Here is a 22,175-nt window from a genome sequence, read left to right as displayed (position 1 = left end):
AAAGTGGTATGCGTGTCCGGAGTTCATTTACAATGGCAAGAGGCCCCTGGCCTGCTCATTCTCTATGGCTCTCATAAATAAATAAATAAATAATAAAATAAAAAAAGAATCAAAGGGCTTGAGAGATGGCTTAGCAGTTAAGGCATTTGCCTGAAAAGCCTAAAGACCCAGGTTTGATTCCTCAGTATCCATGTAAACGAGATGCACAAAGTGGAATATACATTTGGAGTTTGTTTGCAGTGGCTAGAGGCCCTGTCCATTCTTTTTCTCTCTCTCTCTGCTTGCAAATAAACCAGTAACAATTTCTTTAAAAAAGATTCTTGGCACAGGGCCTTGTCATTGGGAAGATTTAACAAATGTTAGCTGTTACTGTTGATCATGTATTAATGGTCATCAGCATGTGATTAAGAGGACCCACTCCCTTGTGGCCTCTCCTTGGTGAGGTGTTCTCTCCACAGGCTGATCTGTTGATCACATGGACTCCCTGAAATCTAGTTGTTTCATTCTACCAAGCCAAGCCAATCCCCCCCCCTGCATCTACCCCCCCCCCACAATATGCCTTCCATTAGCTTCTTAGTTCCTGGCTTTAAGCAGATATTCAAAGGCACGGGGCATCCCAGCTCATTGGTGTGTGGTCCACAAATGCTTCCTTGTGTGAAGAATGCAGGGCAATTCATGAGCAGTGAAAAAGGCAGGGGTTGAAATAACTTCCAGCCTGACATTCTAGAGCACTTGCAAGTCAATTTCATGTGGCTGTGCTTTCCCTGAGAGTTAAACTGCAGCGTGTACATAGCTGGGTGGCCCAGATAGCTGCTTGATAAACTTGCTCTTGTTTGACGGACTGCTGTGTCTACAACTCTTAATTCCATTTCTTTTCCCCTAAGAGGCCCCGGGGAACAGCAAAAAGCCGTTAGCTTCTCTTTAAGCAGTTAAAACTCCCGTCGCTGACATACTTACTCCCTGACAGCGTCTCTTCATGCACACCCAGAGGGTCACTCTCCGGTCCATCCAGTGGTGGGCTCACCCACAGTGGTGGAAATTCACCAGCCTCCCCATCTCCCGAGGGGAAGCTGGGCTGATCGGCCCCAGGCCCCTCCCCTGTGGAGCCCAGGCTAGGCTCTGGGCTTCGGTTCGGTCCTGTAGGAGAAGCATCTGCATCCGCGGCTCCTGGGTGCTCCTTCTCCGGGGACGCCTGGTCCCCGCAGGCATGTTTTGCATCTGTGGTATCTGAAGTACTGTTGGCCTTGGGTGTGAGAGGACTGTTGCTTGCCAAGTGCACAGGAGCCTGGTACTGAGGGACGACACCAATGAACTTTAGGCCCCGGCTTGCAGCCTCTTGCACCTGAGAAGGGAAGAAAATGAAAGGACCGTTGTAAATGGCTCACCAGAGGGTCACAGGTCAGGGTCACACACAGCTCAATGAGGCCTCTGTGCATGTCTCAGGGTAACCAGGAAGAACACCAGCCTGTTAAGAGGTGCCATGTCCCCAAGACAGTACAGCTCTGGCCCGGAGGGCACAGACAGGCCTGGTGTATGTTTCTGTGTGGTCTGAAGGGAAAAAGAAAGCACTTGTTCCTGAAGGGTTGTGATAGCCCTTCTGTGAAATGCTTCAGTAGGACCTAACCATTTTCTTTTGTTTGCTTTTGAAATCTTTTCTTTTCATCTCTTTACTTGCAAACAGGGAGAGATAGGACAGAGAAAGGATGGGTACTTCAGGGCCTGCAGCTGTTGCAAACGAACTCCAGATGCATGTGCCACTTGGTGCATCTGGCTTTATGTGTGTACTGGGGAATTGAACCCAGGTTGTTAGGCTTTGAAGGTAAGTGCCTTAACCACTGAGCCATTTCCCCAGTCTCTCAGTTTTCATTTTATCCTTTTTGGATGTTGTTTTTTTGTGTTGTTATTGTTTTGCATGCACATGTGTGTGTGTGTGTGTGAAGACCAGAGGTTGATGTTGGATGTTTTAACTCAGTCTCCACCTTATTGTTCAAGATTGGGTCTATCTCTCCCAAAACCTAGAGATTATTGACTGGGTTGGACTAGCTAGCCAGTATACCTCAGAGACTCCCTGACTCTGCCTCCTCAACACTGGGATCATAGGTACACACATCATGCCTGCCGTTTTACGTGAGTGCTAGGAATCTGAACTGGGTCCTCGGGCTTTCACAGCCAGCACTTTACCTGTTGAGCCATCTATCTCCCCAGGCCCCTTAGTTCATTCTTTATTTTTTTTCTCGAAGAATTCTTTAATTGGTTTTTTGAGGTAGGGTCTCTCTCTAGCCCAGACTGACCTGGAATTCACTATGCAGTCTCAGGATGGCCTCAAACTCATAGTACTCCTACCTTTGCCTCCAGAGTGCTGAGATTAAAGGTGTGCGCCTCCAAGCCCGGATGATTCATTATTGTTTAAAATATTTTTTAAATTTACTTATTTGACAGTTACAGAGAGGGAGAGGGAGAGGGAGAGGGAGAGGGAGAGGGAGAGGGAGAGGGAAAGGGAGAGGGAGAGGGAGAGGGAGGGAGATAATATGGGCGTGCCAGGGCCTCTAGCCACTGCAAACAAACTCCAGATGCATGAGCCCCCTTGTGCATCTGGCTTATGAGGGTACTGGGGAATTGAGCCTTGAACTGGGGTCCTTAGGCTTCACAGGCAAGAGTTTAACCACTAAGCCATTTTTCCAGCCCTATTTTTAATTTTTTTTTATTTTTTTCATTTATTTATTTGAGAGTGACAGACACAGAGCGAAAGACAGATAGAGGGAGAGAGAGAGAATGGGCGTGCCAGGGCTTCCAGCCTCTGCAAACGAACTCCAGACGCGTGCGCCCCCTTGTGCATCTGGCTAACGTGGGACCTGGGGAACCGAGCCTCGAACCCGGGTCCTTAGGCTTCACAGGCAAGCGCTTAACTGCTAAGCCATCTCTCCAGCCCTATTTTAAAAAAATATTTATTTATTTGAGAGAGAAAGAGACACACAGGAGAGTGAGTATGGACATACCAGGGCCTCCTGCCACTGCAAACAGATTCTAGACACATGCTCCATTTCTTGTATCTAGTTTACTAGGGTACTGGGGAATCAAACCCAAGCCATCAGGCTTTGCAAGCAAGTGCCTTTGACCAATGAGCTACCTTTCCAGTTCTCATTTATTCATTCTGTTTTTGTTTTTTTAAGGTAGGGTTTCATCCTAGCTCAGGCTGACCTAGAATTCACTATAGAGTCTCAGGGTGGCCTTGAACACACGGTGATCCTCCTACCTCTGCTTCTCAAGTGCTGAGATTAAAGACATGTGCCACCATACCAAGCTCATTCTTTTATTTGAGAGACAGAGAGAAAAAAAGAGAGAAACAGAAAGACAGAGAGAGAGAGAGAATTGGGTGCACTAGGGCCTCTTGGCCTTATAAACAAACTCCAGATGTATGTGCCACTTTGTATGACTGGCTTTACATGGGTACTGGGTGAATTATATTCAGGTTTGTAGGCTTTGCAAACAAGTGCCTTTAACTGCCGAGCCATCTCCTCAGCTATTTATTATTGTATTATTATTATTATTTTGAGACAGGTCCAACTATATAGCCTGAGCTGGCTTTGAATTTGAGCTTTCCTGCCTCTCTGCCTCCCAAATGCTGAGATTACAGATGTGCACTGGCTGGCAGGCTTGCTTGCTTTCTTTCTTTCTTTCTTTCTTTCTTTCTTTCTTTCTTTCTTTCTTTCTTTTTTCTTCGAGGTAGGGTCTCACTCTAGCCTAGGCTGATCTGAAATTCACTATGTAATCTCAAGGTGACCTCAAACTCATGGCGATCCTCATACCTCTGCCTCCAGAGTTCTGGGATTAAAGGCGTGTGCCACCATGCCTGACCCTAATTTTTTGAGGTAGGGCTTCACTTTAGCTCAGGCTGACCTGGAATTCACTACGTAGTCTCAGAGTGGCCTTGAACTCATGACGATCCTCCTACCTCTGCCTCCTGAGTGCTGGAATTAAAGGCGTGTGCCACCATGCCTGGCTATTTTCATTTTTTTTTAAGAGTCTGGAAAAAGAATCTAAAAAGACAAACTCAGATCAACAAAATCTGAAAAGGGAAACTCATGTGGGTAACAGTTTAATTTTTGTTTTCTGCTGAACCACTTCCTGCTCATGAGCCTACTGCACAGATGCAGTGAGTCTGTCTACATACCCATCTACTAACTGCCAGGGGGCAACACAGCACCCAAAGAGCTGTCTTTTGGAGACAGTTGTTTGGGCAGCGGTCAGGGGTGCGGAGAATTGCTATTGTGCAAAGGCTCTTCACTAAGGGGAAGCCACAGAGTCCTCTGACTACGCCTGACCCACAGTTATAATCAGGTCATTGACTCCCCAAGCTCTGGTCCACACTATCCCGTGTAGGGAATCAAGACAGTCAGATGTGCCCTCTTACTTCCTGAGCCCACTACCTGGGTATGAACACCTGCAAGGCATGCTGTGACACTTGTATTTTCCCTAAAAACACAAACAAACAAAACAGGCCATTGAATTCAGTAGCTGGAACTTTAAAAGAAAAACTAGAAGTAATAGTGTAATCAAGTAAGCAAGAGCCAGGCAAAAGTAGAACTGGACTTGAGGGGACTTTCCATGAAGGATCCTCAAGTCAGGTGACCAGTGAGGAGGTAGAGCCTTCAGAATCTTCTTGATCTGAGTCCCCAACCCCTAAGCAGGTGACCCCAGAAATCCTGAGGTCCATAATGATCACCAAATGCCAGCAAGAATCAGCAAAAATTAGCCGGGCATGGTGATATATGCCTTTAATCCCTATACTCAGGGAGGCAGAGATAGAAGGTTTGCTGTGAGTTCCAGGTCAGCCTGGGGTAGAGTGAGTTTCAGGTTAGCCTGGGCTAGCTACCTAAAAAAAAAAAGCAACACACAAACAAAAGACCAGCAGCCTGGAGAGATGGCTTTAGCAGTTAAGGCACTTGCCTATGAAGCTGAAAGACCTGTGTTCAATTCCCCAGCACCCACGAGAGCCAGATGCATGAGATGGCACTTGCATCTGAAGTTTGTTTATTGTGGCTGGAGGCCCTGATGTGCCCATTCTCTAGGGATGGCTTAGCGATTAAGGCGTTTGCCTGCAAAGCTGAAGGACCCAGGTTCGATTCTCCAGGACCCACATTGGCCAGGTGCACAGGGGCTCACGCACCTGGAGTTATTTGCAGTGGCTGGAGGCTCTGGCACACCGTTCTCTTTCTCTGTCAAATAAATAAATAAGGTGGAGCGCAACTGAGGAAGAGGCCTGATGACAACCTCTGGCCTCCACACACACAAGCATCAATGTGCACACGCACCCTCACACATGCTCACATCAAGAACATGTACACATGTCACACACAAAATAAGAAATAAATAAAAAATAAATCAACAAAAATTACATGCATGGGGCTACTGGCTGCTGAAGAAAAGTGGGCTTTCACAGAACCCCTTGCACCAATTACCCGAGTTAAGCACAGTCACTTTGCTAATGACCTGAGCAGGTGTCTTCTAATCTCTTCCCTAAAGGAATTAATGTCTGGCTAGACCCTACGGGTCCTGTTCTTCCATGTTCTAGTTTACCCCCATGTAAGACACTTAGATTTCTGTCTTTCAGAAAGTGTTTGGACCCTGTCCATCCTGTTTGTTTCTCATTCATTCCTTCCACACCTTCTCGGAGCCAGTGTCAAGTGCATAATACTGGTGAACACTGATGGCCCTGGCCAGGCATTGGTCACCCTGGGCCACCAGCTCAACTCTACTCTCTCCTAGGTGACACCATCGTCACATAGCTTCAGACACTACTGTATGAATTATGGCTATATCTGGACCCCAGCCCTGACTTTTTTTGGTGGTTCAGACTGACACAGGCAATGACCTCTGCTGCCAGGGCCACCATCCTCCTGGTCTCTTCAGCTGCAGTTCCTCACCTCCTCTAACCCTACATGCCCACTCACCACATTTTGCCAGCTTTACCCCAATGTTAATGCCATTTCCTCCTCTTCTCTGTACTGCCAAGGGAGCCTACTGTCCCCTGTCCTGAACACATGGACATCTCCGGGCTTTCAAGCTTCTCCCCAGGGTTCCCAGGATCAAAGTAGCATTGAAGAACAAGTCATGAATGATCTGGACATGTCAGCTGTCAAGTTTCCAAAGACTATCACATGCATGACCCCAAAGGCCATGAGTCAAAACAAGAATGAGAAGCTGGAGAGAAGCTGGCTTAGTGGTGAAGACATTTGCCTACGAAGCCTAAGGTCCTAAGTTCAATTCCCCAGTACCCACATAAGCCAGATGCTCAAGGTGGAGCATGTGTCTGGAGTTCATTTGCAACAGCTAGAGGTCCTAGTGTGCCCATTTTCTCTCTATCTGCCTCTTCCTTTCTCTCTCCCTCCCTCCCTCTTTCTCAAGTAATTAATTAAATAAATAAAATATTAAAAATTCAATAATGAACACTGCATAACTCTTGTAAGAACTTCCACCTCAAAGCAACACCTTTATGGGAAAGGAGACTAATTGAGAGAAGATTAGATGGCTGGTCAAACTTCCCAGAGCTCATCAGAGGCAATCTTGGACTTGACCATCGACGACTTCTTCTTTTTTTTTTTTTTTTTTTTTCTTTTTGAGGTAGGGGCTCCCTCTAGCCCAGGCTGACCTGAAATTTACCTCGTAGTCTCAGGGTGCCCTTGAACTCATGGCAATCCTCCTACTCCAGCCTCCTGAGTGTTGGGATTACAGATGTGTGCCACCACACCTGGCTCAACCCTGAGTATTCTAAGCCTTTCCACTTGCTATAGCAGTCTTTGCCAAGATGCCCAGAGGGATACCAACATAACCCCAAATGTACCTCCCCCCCCACTTCTGTAGCCTTTTAGAATCATCCTGCCTCAAGCACTTAAAGGAGTAACAATTGCTGGGTTAGGTGCCAGGATATAACCATCTTGACTCATCCAGAACTTCATGCGGTCAGATCTCAGAGGAGATTCCTTGGCACCGATAATTAGAATACTATGAAGAAGATGACTTTGTAAACTTAATTATATAAAAGTCTCGACTCATGGTGAAAAAAAAAAATCACTATCTTCGGGTATATATTCAGCAAATCACTTTCTCAAAACGACAGCAACACAAACAGGTCAGTCCCAGAAAACCTCAGACGTGTTGTTTGATAGTCCACTTTCCAAACGAGTATTTGTGCTTTACAGGGCGTGCATTGGGAAGGGTGGGGCCACCTAGGGAGAACTGGGACACGGGCTAGACTTAGTGAAAATGAAAGCTACGTGCAACATGGTTAAGGAGCCCCAAACTCTCTGCTGACAAGTGGGGGTGCCCACAGGCCACACTTGACTCCATCAGTGACGATCTCCATTCCAAGTAGCTTTGCGTGGCTGGGCGTGGTGGCACACACTTTTAATCCCAACTTGGGAGGCAGAGGTAGGAGGATCGCCGTGAGTTTGACATAGTGAATTCCAGGTCAGCCTGGGCTAGAGTGAGACCCTACCTCAAAAAAAACCCCAAAATTAAAATAAAAACAAAAAAGGAAAAACCAAGTAGCTGTGTCTGAATCTAATGAGGAGGACATTGTAGTTAATTTTGTTTCGACTTGACTATGAGGTGGTGACTGGTGGCTTTGTAAAATATTAGCCTAAATCTCATTGCAAGGATATTTTTTTTCATGCTATCCACATGACATGGCTTTCAGGAAAATAGGTTAGTTTCCATAATGCAGTGGGCTTGATCCAGTCATTGAAGGATTTAATGAGACCCAAACAGGAACATGGCAAGTAGAACCTAATCCAGTGTAGAATTTAATGCTGGGGCTGGAGAGATGCTCAGAACGCAGAGCCCGGGACTCATGAGCCAATGAATGGTAGGAATTAGAAATGCACTATTTTAAAAAAAAAGCAAATGGGGCTGGAGAGATGGCTGCAAAGCCTAACGACCTGAGTTCAATTCCCCAGTAGCACAAAGTGGCGCATGCATCTGGAATCCATTTGCCATGAGCCCATCCTCTCTCTCTGCTTGCAAATAAACCAATAAAAAAATATCCATGTGTTTCGTTTCTTTTCTTTTCCTCCCTTCCTTCCTTCCTTCCTTCCTTCCTTCCTTCCTTCCTTCCTTCCTTCCTTTCTTTCTTTCTTTCTTTCTTTCTTTCTTTTTGAGGTAAGGATTCACTCTAGCCCAGGCTGACCTGGAATTCACTCTGTAGTCTCAGGGTGGCCTCGAACTCACAGTGATCCTCCTACCTCTGCCTCCTGAGTGCTGGGATTAAAGGTGTGCGCCACCATGCCCAGCAATAAAAATATTTTTGCAAAACAGTACACTAGAGAGATGGCTCAGTGTTGCTGAGCCAGCCTGATGACTCCACAGAACCTATGTAAATTGGACCCAGGTAGCAAACGCCTCTGTAATCCCAATGTACCTTGCAATGGGAGCAGAAGTGAACAGAATCCCAAAGCTCATAGATCAGTTAGTCTGGTATTCACAGGGTCAATCAATAAGAAAGACCCTGTCTCAAGCAAGGTGTAAGGGGTTGGACCAATACCCTAACATCCCCTGACCACACACACACACACACACACACACACACACACACACACACCTGTATACACACCCAATACACATATATACACACAAAAAAATCAAGAGCTGTGAAATCTGTATGGCTAGTTCTATTAATTTGAATAAAATACAATAAGACAATTCCTCAGTCATATACCAAGGACTCAGCAGCAACTGGTGGCTAGTAACTAACCTACTGGATGATGCAAATCTAGAACATTCTCACCATTTCAGAAAGTTCTATTCAGTATAATAAATTATATAAAACACTGAATAGGGCTGGATAGATGGCTTAGCAGCTAAGGCATCTGCCTGCAAAGCTTAAGGACCCCAGTTCAATTCCTCAGTACCCTTGCAAAGCCAGATGCACAAAATGACACATGTGTCTAGAGTTCTTGTGCAATAGCTGGAGGCCCTGATGCACCCATTCTCATTCTCTCTCTCTCTCTCTCTCTCTCTTATTAAATAACTAAATAAAAACTATAAAACACAGAATGGGGACTTCCGGTTAAGATGGCGGCGTAGGTACCACGCCAAAGCAGCTTAGCGGGGAAAAAGACCAAAAAAACCCAGCAAAATACACACTTTTACTAAAAAGTGAGGTGTATAGGAAATTGAGGCGGCAGCGGAGAAGTAGAAGAGTTCCAGAGCATCCAGAGCCTGCACAGGCGGGAAAAGCGGCTCCGGGTCAGCTCGGCCAACCGCCGCAGCCGCGGCGCGGCAGAAAGCCGCCGGACTCTCGGCTCGAGCCGCAGGAGAAGCCAGGTGCGGGATTTTCCCCTCGCACCGTGCTCTCCGCAACTCGGGAAACGTGAGGGGAGAGCGGCAGCGAGCAGCGGAGGAGAAGACCGCAAGGTAGAAGCACACATGGAGCAGCGATACAACCAGAGCAGCCGCGGCTCCCTCCCCTCTCCCACCGCCTGAACCCAGCTCCAGCGAACACAGCAGCGGCCCGGGACCCGGCCACGCCAACTTGGGCTGACGGCGGGACCCAAGCAGGAGCAGAGTTCGCGGCAGCAACTTCAGCAGCTCCAGCACCGGTACCAGCGGCCCCAGCAGCAGCGGACCCAGGAGCGGCAGCGGCGGCAGATCCCGCAGCAGCGGCTTCGGGGTGAGCAGCGGCGGTGGACACGGCAGTGGCAGCTTCAGCAGCGGTGGTGGCTCCGGTGGTGGCAGCTACAACAGCAGCAGAGGCAGCAGCAGCGGCTCAGTTTGCCCCGTAGGAAAAGCAAGTGCCCAGCTCCAGAAATCAGAACAGCAGCCCGACAACCCAGGCAGCAACTTGACTGAGACCACAATCACCCAAGGTAACTGGGATTGCACCGGGGAAGGGACTCACTTGGTCACAAGCTGACTTGGATACCTCAACAGACCAGAAATCTAAACCTCTTTGTTGATAGAGGATCTGGTCATTATAATAACTACTCTTGCATACATACTCGGGGCTGTTTTTGATTGAATGTGTACAGTGTTTAGTTAAATTTTAGAATCTACCAGTATTTTATTCCACTCAGCCTGCTTGAATACTCCTATAGCAGGGAAACTCAACCCCTAAGAACATCTTTGTAGATACTCTGAGAGTCTTAAGACCCACACCTAATACCTTAAGGTCCTACCCTGAAAATATATTACATCAAATCAATTGATACAGCTAAGAATACACAGCTAGCTAGAAAATCCAAGCATTAACTTAATCCAAGATGCAAAAATATATAATTATAACACAAGAAACACTAAAAAGCAAGACGATATAAATCCACCTAAAAATATTAATGCATCAGAAATGTCCTCCAGTGAGAAAGAGTTAGAGGAAATGTCTGAGAAAGAGTTCAAAAGAATAATTATAAATATGTTCAAAGAGGTCAAAGAACACATGAAAACAATCAAAGAAGAAATCAAAGAGGAAATCAAAGAGGAAATCAAAGGAATCAAAGAAGAGGCAGGACACCAATTTAATGAAATAAAGAAGGCAATACAAGACATAAATAGGGAAATAGAAATAATAAAGAAAAACCAGTCAGAATTACTAGCAATGAAGAACACAGTTAATGAAATAAAAAACTCTGTAGAAAATCTCACCAGTAGGATGGATGAGGGAGAGGACAGAATATCTAAGCTAGAAGATCAGGTGGCAGACCTAATGCAGTCCAACAAAGAGAAAGACAAACTTATAGAAAAGTATGAGTGGGAATTTCAAGATATTCGGGACACTATGAAAAGATCCAATATAAGAATTCAGGGCATAGTAGAAGGAGAAGAACTCCACTCCAGAGGCATAGTAGGCATCTTCAACAAAATCATAGAGGAAAATTTCCCCCAAATTGGGAAAGAGGTGCCAATACAGATACAGGAAGCCTTTAGAACCCCAGCCAGACAAAACCCAGAAAGAACCTCTCCTCGCCACATTATACTCAAACTTCCAAACACACAAACCAAAGAAAAAATATTGAAAGCAGTTAGAGAGAAAAATCAAGTTACCTACAAAAGCAAGCCCATCAGGATTACAGCAGATTATTCAACACAAACTTTTAAAGCCAGAAGGGCTTGGAGTGATATATTCCAAGTTCTGAAAGATAACAACTGTCAACCAAGGTTACTTTATCCTGCAAAGTTATCCATTCAAATAGATGGAGAAATAAAGACATTCCATGACAAAAGCAGGTTAAAGGAGTATTTGAAGACAAAACCAGCTCTACAGAAAATACTTGATAGAATCCTCCATGCTGAACAAAAGGAAAAGCACACATATAAGGAACCTAGAAAAAACCAGCTATACTCAAATACCAGTTAACAGAAGAGAGCACAGGTAGAACAAGTAACACACACACACACACACAAATGGCAAACATAAATACACACCTTTCAATAATATCTTAATATCAACGGTCTCAATGCCCCAACGAAAAGACATAGATTTGCAGACTGGGTTAAAAAGCAGGATCCTACAATTTGTTGTCTCCAAGAAACTCACCTTTCTACAAAGGATAGACATTATCTTAGGGTGAAAGGTTGGAAGACGGTGTTTCAAGCAAATGGGCCTAGAAAACAAGCAGGGGTTGCTATCCTAATATCAGACAGGGTAGACTTTAGTCCGACGTTAGTCAAGAAAGATAAGGAAGGTCACTTTATATTGATTAAGGGCACACTCCAACAGGAGGACATTACAATCCTAAACATATATGCACCTAACATGGGGGCTCCCAAATTCGTCAAACAAACACTATTAGAACTAAGGTCACAGATAACACCAAACACGGTGGTGGTGGGTGACTTTAACACCCCACTCTCATCAATTGACAGGTCATCCAGGGAAAGAATAAACAGAGAGGCATCTGGACTAAATGAGGTCATAGAAGGAATGGACCTAACAGATATATACAGGACATTTCATCCAAAGGCTGCAGAATATACATTCTTTTCAGCAGCACATGGAACATTCTCTAAAATAGACCATATATTAGGACACAAAGCAAATCTTAACAAATTCAAGAAAATTGAAATAATTCCTTGCATTCTATCTGACCACAATGGAATTAAACTACAAATCAGTAGCAAGAAAGGCTATAGAGCATACACAAAATCATGGAAACTAAACAATACACTACTAAATGATGAGTGGGTCAATGAAGAAATCAAAAAGGAAATCAAAAAATTTATAGAGTCAAATGATAATGAGAACACAACATACCAAAATCTCTGGGAAACAATGAAGGCAGTTCTAAGAGGTAAATTTATAGCCTTAAGTGCCTATATTAAGAAATTAGAAAGGTCGCAAGTAAACGACCTAATGCTTCGCCTTAAAGCCTTGGAAAAAGAAGAACAAGGCAAACCAAAAAGTAGTAGACAGGAAGAAATAATAAAGATTAGGGCAGAAATTAATGAAATAGAAACAAAAAGAACAATCCAAAGAATTAATGAAACAAAGAGTTGATTCTTTGAAAGGATAAACAAGATTGATAAACCCTTAGCAAATCTGACCAAAAGAAAGAGAGAAGAGACACAAATTAATAAAATCAGAGATGAACAAGGTAACATCACAACATATTCCAGAGAAATTCAAAAAATTATAGGGACATACTATAAAAGCATATACTCCACAAAGTATGAAAATCTGAAAGAAATGGATGATTTCCTTGATCTATATGACCTACCTAAATTAAATCAAAATGAGATTAATCACTTAAATAGACCTATAACAAACATGGAGATCCTCGCAGTTATCAATAATCTCCCAACTAAAAAAAGCCCAGGCCCGGATGGATTCACTGCTGAATTTTACCAGACTTTTAAGGAAGAGCTAACACCATTGTTTCTCAAGCTTTTCCAGGAAATCGAAAAAGAAGGAATTCTACCAAACTCCTTCTATGAGGCCAGCATCACCCTGATACCAAGACCAGGCAAAGATAGAACAAAAAAAGAAAATTACAGACCAATCTCCCTCATGAACATAGATGCAAAAATTCTCAACAAAATATTGGCAAACAGAATACAAGAGTATATCAAAAAGATCATTCACCCGGACCAAGTAGGCTTTATCCCAGAGATGCAGGGATGGTTCAACATACGCAAATCTATAAATGTAATACATTACATAAATGGGTTGAAGGACAAAAATCACGTGATCATCTCATTAGATGCAGAGAAAGCATTTGACAAAATCCAACATCCCTTCATGATAAAAGTCCTACAGAGACTGGGAATAGAAGGAACATATCTCAATATAATAAAGGCTATTTATGACAAGCCTACAGCCAACATATTACTAAATGGGGAAAAACTGGAAGCTTTTCCACTAAAATCAGGAACAAGACAAGGGTGTCCACTGTCTCCACTTCTATTTAATATAGTTTTGGAAGTCTTAGCCATAGCAATAAGGCAAGAGACACACACAAAAGGGATACAAATTGGAAAGGAAGAAATCAAGTTATCATTATTTGCAGATGACATGATTCTATACATAAAGGACCCTAAAGACTCTACTAGCAAGCTGTTAGAGCTGATCAAAACCTACAGCAATGTAGCAGGATACAAAATAAATACACAGAAATCAGTAGCCTTCGTATATGCTAACAACAAACACATAGAGGATGAAATCAGAGAATCACTCCCATTCACAATTGCATCAAAAAAAAATAAAAGACCTTGGAATAAACCTAACCAAGGAAGTAAAGAATCTATACAATGAGAACTTTAAAACACTCAAGCGAGAAATTGCAGAAGACACTAGAAAGTGGAGAAACATCCCTTGTTCCTGGCTTGGAAGAATCAATATCGTGAAAATGGCAATCTTACCAAAAGCAATCTACACATTTAATGCAATCCCTATCAAAATTCCAAAGGCTTTCTTCATGGAAATAGAAAAAACAATCCAAAAATTCATTTGGAATCACAAAAAACCTCGAATATCTAAAATAATACTGAGCAACAAAAAAGAGGCTGGTGGTATCACCATACCTGATTTTAACCTATACTACAGAGCCATAGTAACAAAAACAGCATGGTACTGGCACAAAAACAGACATGTAGATCAGTGGAACAGAATAGAGGACCCAGATGTAAGCCCAAGTAGCTATAGCCACCTGATATTCGATAAAAATGCCAAAAATACTCATTGGAGAAGAGACAGCCTCTTCAGCAAATGGTGTTTTGAAAACTGGATAAATATCTGCAGAAGGATGAAAATAGATTCTTCTCTCTCGCCATGCACAAGAATTAAGTCCAAATGGATTAAAGACCTTAACATCAGACCGGAAACTTTGAAACTGCTAGAGGAAAAAGTAGGGGAAACCCTTCAACATATTGGTCTTGGCAAAGACTTTCTGAATACAACCCCAATTGCTCAGGCAATAAAACCACAGATTAACCACTGGGACCTAATGAAATTACAAAGATTTTGCACCGCAAAGGACACAGTGAAAATAGCAAAGAGGCAACCTACAGAATGGGAAAAAATCTTCGCCAGCTATATATCTGATAGAGGATTAATATCTAGGATATACAAAGAACTCAAAAAGTTAACTAATAAGGAATCAAACAAGCCAATCAAAAAATGGGCTAAGGAGCTAAATAGAGAGTTCTCAAAGGAAGAAATACGAATGGCATATAAGCACCTAAAAAAATGTTCTACGTCACTAGTCATCAGGGAAATGCAGATTAAAACTACATTGAGATTCCATCTCACTCCTGTCAGATTGGCCACCATCATGAAAACAAATGATCATAAATGTTGGCGGGGATGTGGAAAAAAAGGAACCCTTCTGCACTGCTGGTGGGAATGCAATCTGGTCCAGCCATTGTGGAAAACAGTGTGGAGGTTCCTAAAGCAGCTAGAGATTGATCTACCATATGACCCAGCTATAGCACTCCTAGGCATATATCCAAAGGACTCATCTCATTTCCTTAGAAGTACATGCTCAACCATGTTTATTGCTGCTCAATTTATAATAGCTGGGAAATGGAACCAGCCTAGATGTCCCTCAACAGATGAGTGGATAATGAAGATGTGGCACATTTATACAATGGAGTTCTACTCAGCGATAAAGAAAAATGAAGTTATGAAATTTGCAGAAAAATGGATGGACCTGGAAAGGATTATACTAAGTCACGTAACCCAGGCCCAGAAAGCCAAGCGCCACATGTTCTCCCTCATATGGGGATCCTAGCTGCAGATGACTGGGCTTCTGCGTGAGAATGAAAATACTTAGTAGCAGAGGCCAGTAAGTTGAAAAGGAGACATAAAGGGTGGAGAAAGGAAGGGAGGAGGATACTTAATAGGTTGATATTGTATATATGTAATTACAATGTTTGTAATGGGGAGGTAATATGATTGAGAATGGAATTTCAAACGGGAAAGTGTGGGGGTGGGGAGGGAGGGAATTACCATGGGATATATTTTATAATCATGGAAAATGTTAATAAAAATTTAAAAAAAACAACACAGAATGATGGAAATAGAGGTTTTGACTGTGATTTCAGAGGCATATAGGACATCCCTAGGCCAGACCATTGCCCCTTTGACGCTCTTCATAACCCAAGGGCCCCTGCTGGAGGACCCATGATATACATAGACAGCCTACAAACAGCCAATCTACTGCATGTCAGACTGGGTACAAAAAGTGCTGCTCTGGGTTACACGGTTCACATAAGTCTTTACGGTGAATATTTTATCACACACACACAGCCGTTCCCATCTTTTGTCACCTCAACTGATGCAGCTTTCTCAAAAGGCAGGCTCAAAAATAACATGGGCTTGCGCTCACATCTGAAGCTGCCTGTAGTGAAGCGTTGACACTTAGCTTTGGAACAGATAGCTTTGCCAGGCGTTTCTGTGTGTGTGGCTCCATGAGTGGGCCATGAGGCAAAAGGAAAAAAAAAAAAAACCAAGAAAAAAAAAAAACAACCAAAGAACCACATGTGGGACTTGGGAGATGGCTCAGTGGTTAAAGACACTTTACTTGCAAAGCCTGACAACCCAAGTTTCATTCCCTAGTACCCACGTAAAGCCAGAAGCCCGAAGTGGCACATGCATCTAGAGTCTGTTTGCAGTGGCAGGAGGCCCTGGTGAGCCCATACATTCTCTCACTCACACACAAAAAAAGAAAGAAAGAAAGAATGGCCATGCTAGGGCCTTCTGCTACTGCAAATGAACTCCAGATGTATATACAACTTTATATATCTGGCTTTACATGGGCACTGGAGAATCGAACCCAGGCCATCAGGCTCTGCAAGCAAGCGCTTTAATAACCACTAAGTCATCTCTCCAGCTCCCTTTCACAGCTGTTGGCTGCACCAGTCTATAAGCTAGGGACCTGGACTATATAGAAAGGAGAGAGCTAGGATTCACCACTGTCTGCTTCCTCACTGTGGACTGGATGTGACCAGCTGTCTCAAGATCCAGCCATGATGGTTCATAACCTCAAACTGTGACCAGAAATAAACCTAATCTTCCTTACTTGCTTCTGGTCAGGTATTTGGTCACAGCAATGAGAGGGCCACTAATACACATGAGGTGATTACTTTCCTCAAACACCCCAAAACGCAATGTAGTGTACTGACCACGATATATGATTACGGTGTACCACCTGGGAACTCCATAATTATCCTCAAACAAATGGCTAGAATCCTAGAGCTGACAACCAGAAATGTATACTCACACCGTTGTATCAATAACTCTGGAATGTATGACAAGCTGGGTCCGCTAAGACTCAAGGGCTTATTAGAACTCCTGGAATGTTCCAGAAAAACCATCTTTAGACTCTTCGTGGAACTCAAATCTCAGCAGCACCGTTAAATGATGGAGGCAAAAGAGCTTAAAAGTTTAAAGAGTGTAACCAGGAGCAGATGTTTCCCCTTCACACCACACTGCTTTAACATCCAGCATTCGTGACTTTTTCTCCCACCAACACAATTTACATTGGCATCCACAACATTAATGAAAGGCACTTTTAACACAATGTCGAAATGGTGCAGTTGGGCACTGCTATCCTGGTTTTAACCCTTGGTTAAAAAGCCCTCCCCCCTTTTCTTTAATTCCCATGACTCCAGATCAACAAAAATATAACAGTCTTAATGACACTTTAAGTCCCAGGGTGAACGAGGCAGTTAAACTAAGTATTGGAGGATGGTTTCAATTGCTATGTGCTGAAGAAATGAATGTTTTATTCTTCTGTAAATGCCTTGGGGAACCTCAGGATGGTCTGTGGAAAATGGAAATGATCTGAGAGAGCTGAAGAGCTCATGAAGACAGGTGGGATCCCCAACTAGCAACAGGTTATATTTTTAAAGTAGTCACATAGGGCTGGAGAGATGGCTTAGTAGTTAAGGTGCTTGCCTGCAAAGCCAAAGGACCCAGGTTCGATTCCCTAGGACCCATGGTGGCGCATGCATCTGGAGTTCATTTGCAGTGCCTGGATGCCCTGGTGTGCCCATTCTCTCTCTCTCTCTCTCTCAAATGAATAAATAAAAATTAAAAAAAAATTAAAGTATTCATATATATAACTTATTTATTTGAGAAAGAGAATGGGTGCACGAGGGCCTCTAGCCACTGCAAACGAACTCCAGATGCATGTGCCACCTTGTGAGTACTAGGGAATCAAACCTGGGTCCTTAGGCTTTCAGGCAAGAGCCTTAAGCACTAAGCACTCCCTCCAGCACACAACAGGTTATTTAATTTATTTATTTGACATAGAAAGAGGGAGAGAGAGAGAGAGAGAGAGAGAGAATGGGCACACCAGGGCCTCTAGGCACTGCAAACGAACTCCAGATGCATGTATCCTTTGTGCATCTGGCTAACATGGGTCCTGGGGAATTGAACCTGGGTCCTTTGGATTTGCAGGCAAATGCCTTAACTGCTAAGCCATCTCTCTAGTCCACAACAGATTATTTTTGTGGGGAGAGAGGGAAGATTTTGAGATGCATACAGTAGAGATTATCTCAATGGCTACTGAATTTAATTGAATTTAATACTCAACTTCTTACTCTCATTTGCTGCCTTCAAGTTTTTTTGTTCATTTTTGTGTAGGGTCCTACTCTAGCCCAGGCTGACCTGGAATTCACTATGTAGTCTCAGGGTGGCCTTGAACTTATGGCAATCCCCCTACCTCTGCCTCCCAAGTGCTGGGATTAAAGGCATGAGCCACCATGTTGCCTTCAAGTTTTTTTTTTCCTTATTTAAAAAAAATTATTTTTTTACTTGAGACACACACACACACACAAACACACAGAATGGGCATGCCAGGGCCTCTAGCCACTGCAAATGAACTCCAGACGCATGCGCCACTTTGTACATCTGGCTTACATGGGTCCTGGGGAATTGAACCAAAGTGCTTTGGCCCTGCAGGCAAGAACCTTAACTGCTAAGCCATCTTTCCAGCCTGCCTTCAAGTTTTTCAAATGTATTTTACGGGCTGGAGAGATGGCTTAGCGCTTGCCTGTGAAGCCTAAGGACCCCGGTTCGAGGCTCGGTTCCCCAGGTGCCACGTTAGCCAGATGCACAAGGGGGCGCACGCGTCTGGAGTTCGTTTGCAGAGGCTGGAAGCCCTGGCGCGCCCATTCTCTCTCTCTCCCTCTATCTGTCTTTCTCTCTGTGTCTGTCGCTCTCAAATAAATAAATAAATAAAAATTTAAAAAAAAAGGTACTTTACCCTTGCATGAGCTTAGAATGGACTGGCTCTGAACTCCCACGTCTGCATTTGTGTATGTGACAGACTGCATTTTCCAAAGATAGTCACAACGATCCTTTCCTCTCCTGTGATAAGCTAGAACCTTGACTCTTCTTCCACCAAGAGGAGGAGCCTGGACGGGGGGGGGGGGGGTCCCCAGTACTGGAAATGGAGTGTTTATGTGATGCCTCCACCAATGAGCAAGGTGAAAAGAACTTTATGTGACTTTTGGGGCTGATGGTCAAAAAGGATTCCATGACCTTCCACCTTGTTTTCTTAGAGTATCTGCCCTTTGAACCTGGCCGTCACCGGAAGTCACCACTTCCCAACCCTGTCTTTTTACCCCAGCACTTAGGAGACTGAAGGTAGGAGGACCCCATAAGTTTGGGGCCAGCTTGGGACTACAGAGTGATCCCACAAGAGGAAGATCCTGCTTTGCAAACAAAACAAACCAAACCTCAGAACCTTGCTGTCATGTTTGAAGGAAGCCCAAGCCAGCAGAGGTCAACAGACAGCATCTGTCCTGCAGTCATGTGTGTGTGCCATCATAAAAGTGAGTCTTGGGGCTGGAGAGATAGCTTAGTGGTTAAGGTGGTTAAGGCACTTGGTGGCAAAGGACCCAGGTTCGATTCCCCAGTACCCATGTAAAGCTGGATGCACAAGGTGGCGCATGCATTCGAAGTTTGCTTGCAGCAGCTGGAGGCCCTGGCGCACCCATTCTCTCTCTAACAATAAACAAAAATATTTTTTAAAAGGGGGTCCCAATCCCAGTACTCGGGAGGCAGAGGTAGGAAGATCACAGTGAGTCTGAGGCCAGCCTGAGACTACATAGTGAATTCCAGGTCAGCCTGGGCTAAACCGAGACTCTACCTCAAAAAACAAACAAACAAACAAACAAAAAACAACTAAACAACAGTGGGTCCCCAGCCACCAAATCACCCAGCTGCTACCATGAAGAAGAGTGCTTGGCTATCTGTGGAAGTTCTGCCCAATGTGCAGGCTTTTGAACAAAAAAAAATGATTATTGTTCTAAGTCACAATGTTTGGGGAAGGTGGGGAGTGAGGCAGGAGAGGGGGAGGGTGTTAACAGGGCAATAGATGGCTTCTCTTCTCCCCTCCCCCATCCCTCAGAATACGGTGGTCTTCACTAATTCATACCCATAGGAGATGCCAGGTTGCCAACACTTCTTAAAATGTAACACGCTACAATCCTTTGTAAGAGATGTAATCCGCAGCTCTCTCAAATATGCAGAAATGTAAACTACGAAACAAGAAATGCTCCCCAGGAGTGGGCCTCGGGGGGCCCTGCTTTAATACAGAGAGGTAAGAGCAACTTGTAATTAGCCTCTCAGTTTGTGATGGTGTATCCAAACTGTGGGTGCAAAGCAGGTACCCTTGAGGTAAGCATACGGTGGCCCTGCACAGGAGGGCTTACATTATTAATCGGCTTACAAACCTGTAGGCGAACTCAGGCTGCGTTCTTGCTTATCACAAGTTACAAATGTGCAGAGCATGAATTAATGATGATGTGTGCGCTGCTCTTCGAGAGGAAGCGTGGTACACCCACCTTCCCAGGCACGAGCGGAGGCAGGAAGGGTCACAGAGTCCTGTGCATGTGAGGCTTAGGAAAACAGCCATCTATGTGACTCCTCTGGCAGCGTGAAGAGAAGCTTCTGTCACCCTCTGGGGAGTGTCTCAGAAGCCTGTTGCAGAAGCAACTGCTTCCCATTCAAAACAGGAAGTCACTGAAAATAAAATCTCTATACCAACTGAACAGTGAACATTTCCATCAAAACACCATTTCCACCAGGGATATACCTAAACATGTTCTTTTAAAGTTTCTCAATCTCTTCAGGTGTTTTTATTCTGATTTCTACTTCCTGAAACCTGAATATCACAATTACTTTTTCTAGAAATTTCTTGGCCTTCTGCCCAATAGCAAGATTGTAACCCCCCCCCCAACATCCCTGTCACCTGAACCAGTTTCATTCCTACTACCCATCTCCTCCGAAGTACCTTTAAAAAATATTGTTATTTATTTAGTGGCAAGGAAAGAGAGAGAGAGAGAGAGAAAGAGAGAATGGACACGCCAGGGCCTCCAACTCCTGAGCCTGAGATTACATAAGTGAATTCCAGGTCATTGTAAGACCCTACCTCGAAAAACAAAACAAAACAAAAAAGACATAAAAGACCCAACAAATGAATCACTTAAATTTTAGATTTTTCTCATGACAGTATTTGTTGTAGTGAAATATCAGAAGGCAACGTTCACTCTTAAATTTAAAAAGAAAAAAAACTTTGTGAAAATAGCAACCCTTCTGTTGAGTTCTGATGACACTTGATTAGTTAAGGAAGGGACAGAAAATAGTTATGAATTATTCAACAAACACTGCTAGACCAGATAAGGAAGAGAGGGAATTCTAAAAAGAGCCACTAGGCCTCATCAATGAGGGCCTATGGTGCTAAGAGCCAGCATGCCACAGTCCTAATCCTGGCCTCTCTGAAAATGAGGGCAAGTCATTTAAAAACAGGACCAACTATAAGGTCAAGCATGCCACAATCTCAATCCAGACCTCTTTGAGAATGAGGAGGAGTTATTTCAAAGCCATACTGGGGCTGGAGAGATAGCTTGGTGGTTAAGGCACTTGCCTGCAAAACCAAAGGACCCAGGTTTGATTCCCTAGGACCCACATAAACCAGATGCATAAGGTGGCATATGGGTCTGGAATTCATTTGCAGAGGATAGAGACCATGGCACGCCCATTCTCTCTCTGTCTCAAATAAAACAAATAAAAATAAAAGTCAGACTAGCCCGTCACCATAGAACTTGTGCTGTTAACAATCTTGGGGATTATCATGTTGGTACAGAAGACCATATTTTGACAAAGGGACCTACCTCAATAGCTGCTCAAATTATTAATTAGGTGGTCAGCTTTACTGGAATAGAAAATTCTAGAATTGAGCCTTTAAAATTCCAGATTTTTCCAGAGGAGGCAAGCAGGCTTCAGGAACTAATTGTCTTCTGTCTAAGCACTTTCTCTTCCTCACCCTGTTTTCTTTTTTGTTTTTTGAGGGAGGGTCCCACTCTAGCCCAGGCTGACCTGGAATTCACTCTGTAGCCTCAGGATGGCCTCGAACTCATGGCGATCCTCATACCTCAGCCTCCTGAGTGCTGGGATTAAAGGCGTGTGCCACCACGCCCTGCTCCTCACCCTATTTTCAACACTACCCACTTGGATCCTAAGGGGATGGTGGTGGCTCTCCCAAAGACAGAGAGGGAGAAAACCTTACAGGAGGTGTGATTCCTTCACCCTGGCTCTTAAAACCCTCAGGAAAAAACAAACAAACAAACAAACAAACAACTGATGCCACAATCAAAAGCCACAGGAGCACAAGTTGCCAGCCTCAGGGAGACACAGCAGGCAGCTGCGGTGTTCTATGCACAACTGGGCCCTCGGA

The 22,175-nt window shown here is 44.0% G+C and overlaps 1 protein-coding gene across 2 annotated transcripts in view; it reads right to left on the bottom strand.

Moving 5' to 3' along the window:
- The window catches only part of Rftn1 (raftlin, lipid raft linker 1), a 256,787-nt gene that overhangs the window by 80,762 nt on the left and 153,850 nt on the right, over window positions 1–22,175 (bottom strand). For both annotated transcript variants that reach the window (XM_045136163.1, XM_004661255.2), the window contains exon 5: window positions 958–1,342. In XM_045136163.1, the coding sequence (XP_044992098.1) occupies window positions 958–1,342 (385 nt within the window). The remainder of the gene's footprint in view (window positions 1–957; window positions 1,343–22,175) is intronic.

Source organism: Jaculus jaculus, chromosome 16, assembly GCF_020740685.1.
Source record: "Jaculus jaculus isolate mJacJac1 chromosome 16, mJacJac1.mat.Y.cur, whole genome shotgun sequence".
NCBI classification, from domain to species: Eukaryota; Metazoa; Chordata; class Mammalia; order Rodentia; family Dipodidae; genus Jaculus; species Jaculus jaculus.
This window is presented reverse-complemented; position numbering and strand designations above follow the sequence as displayed.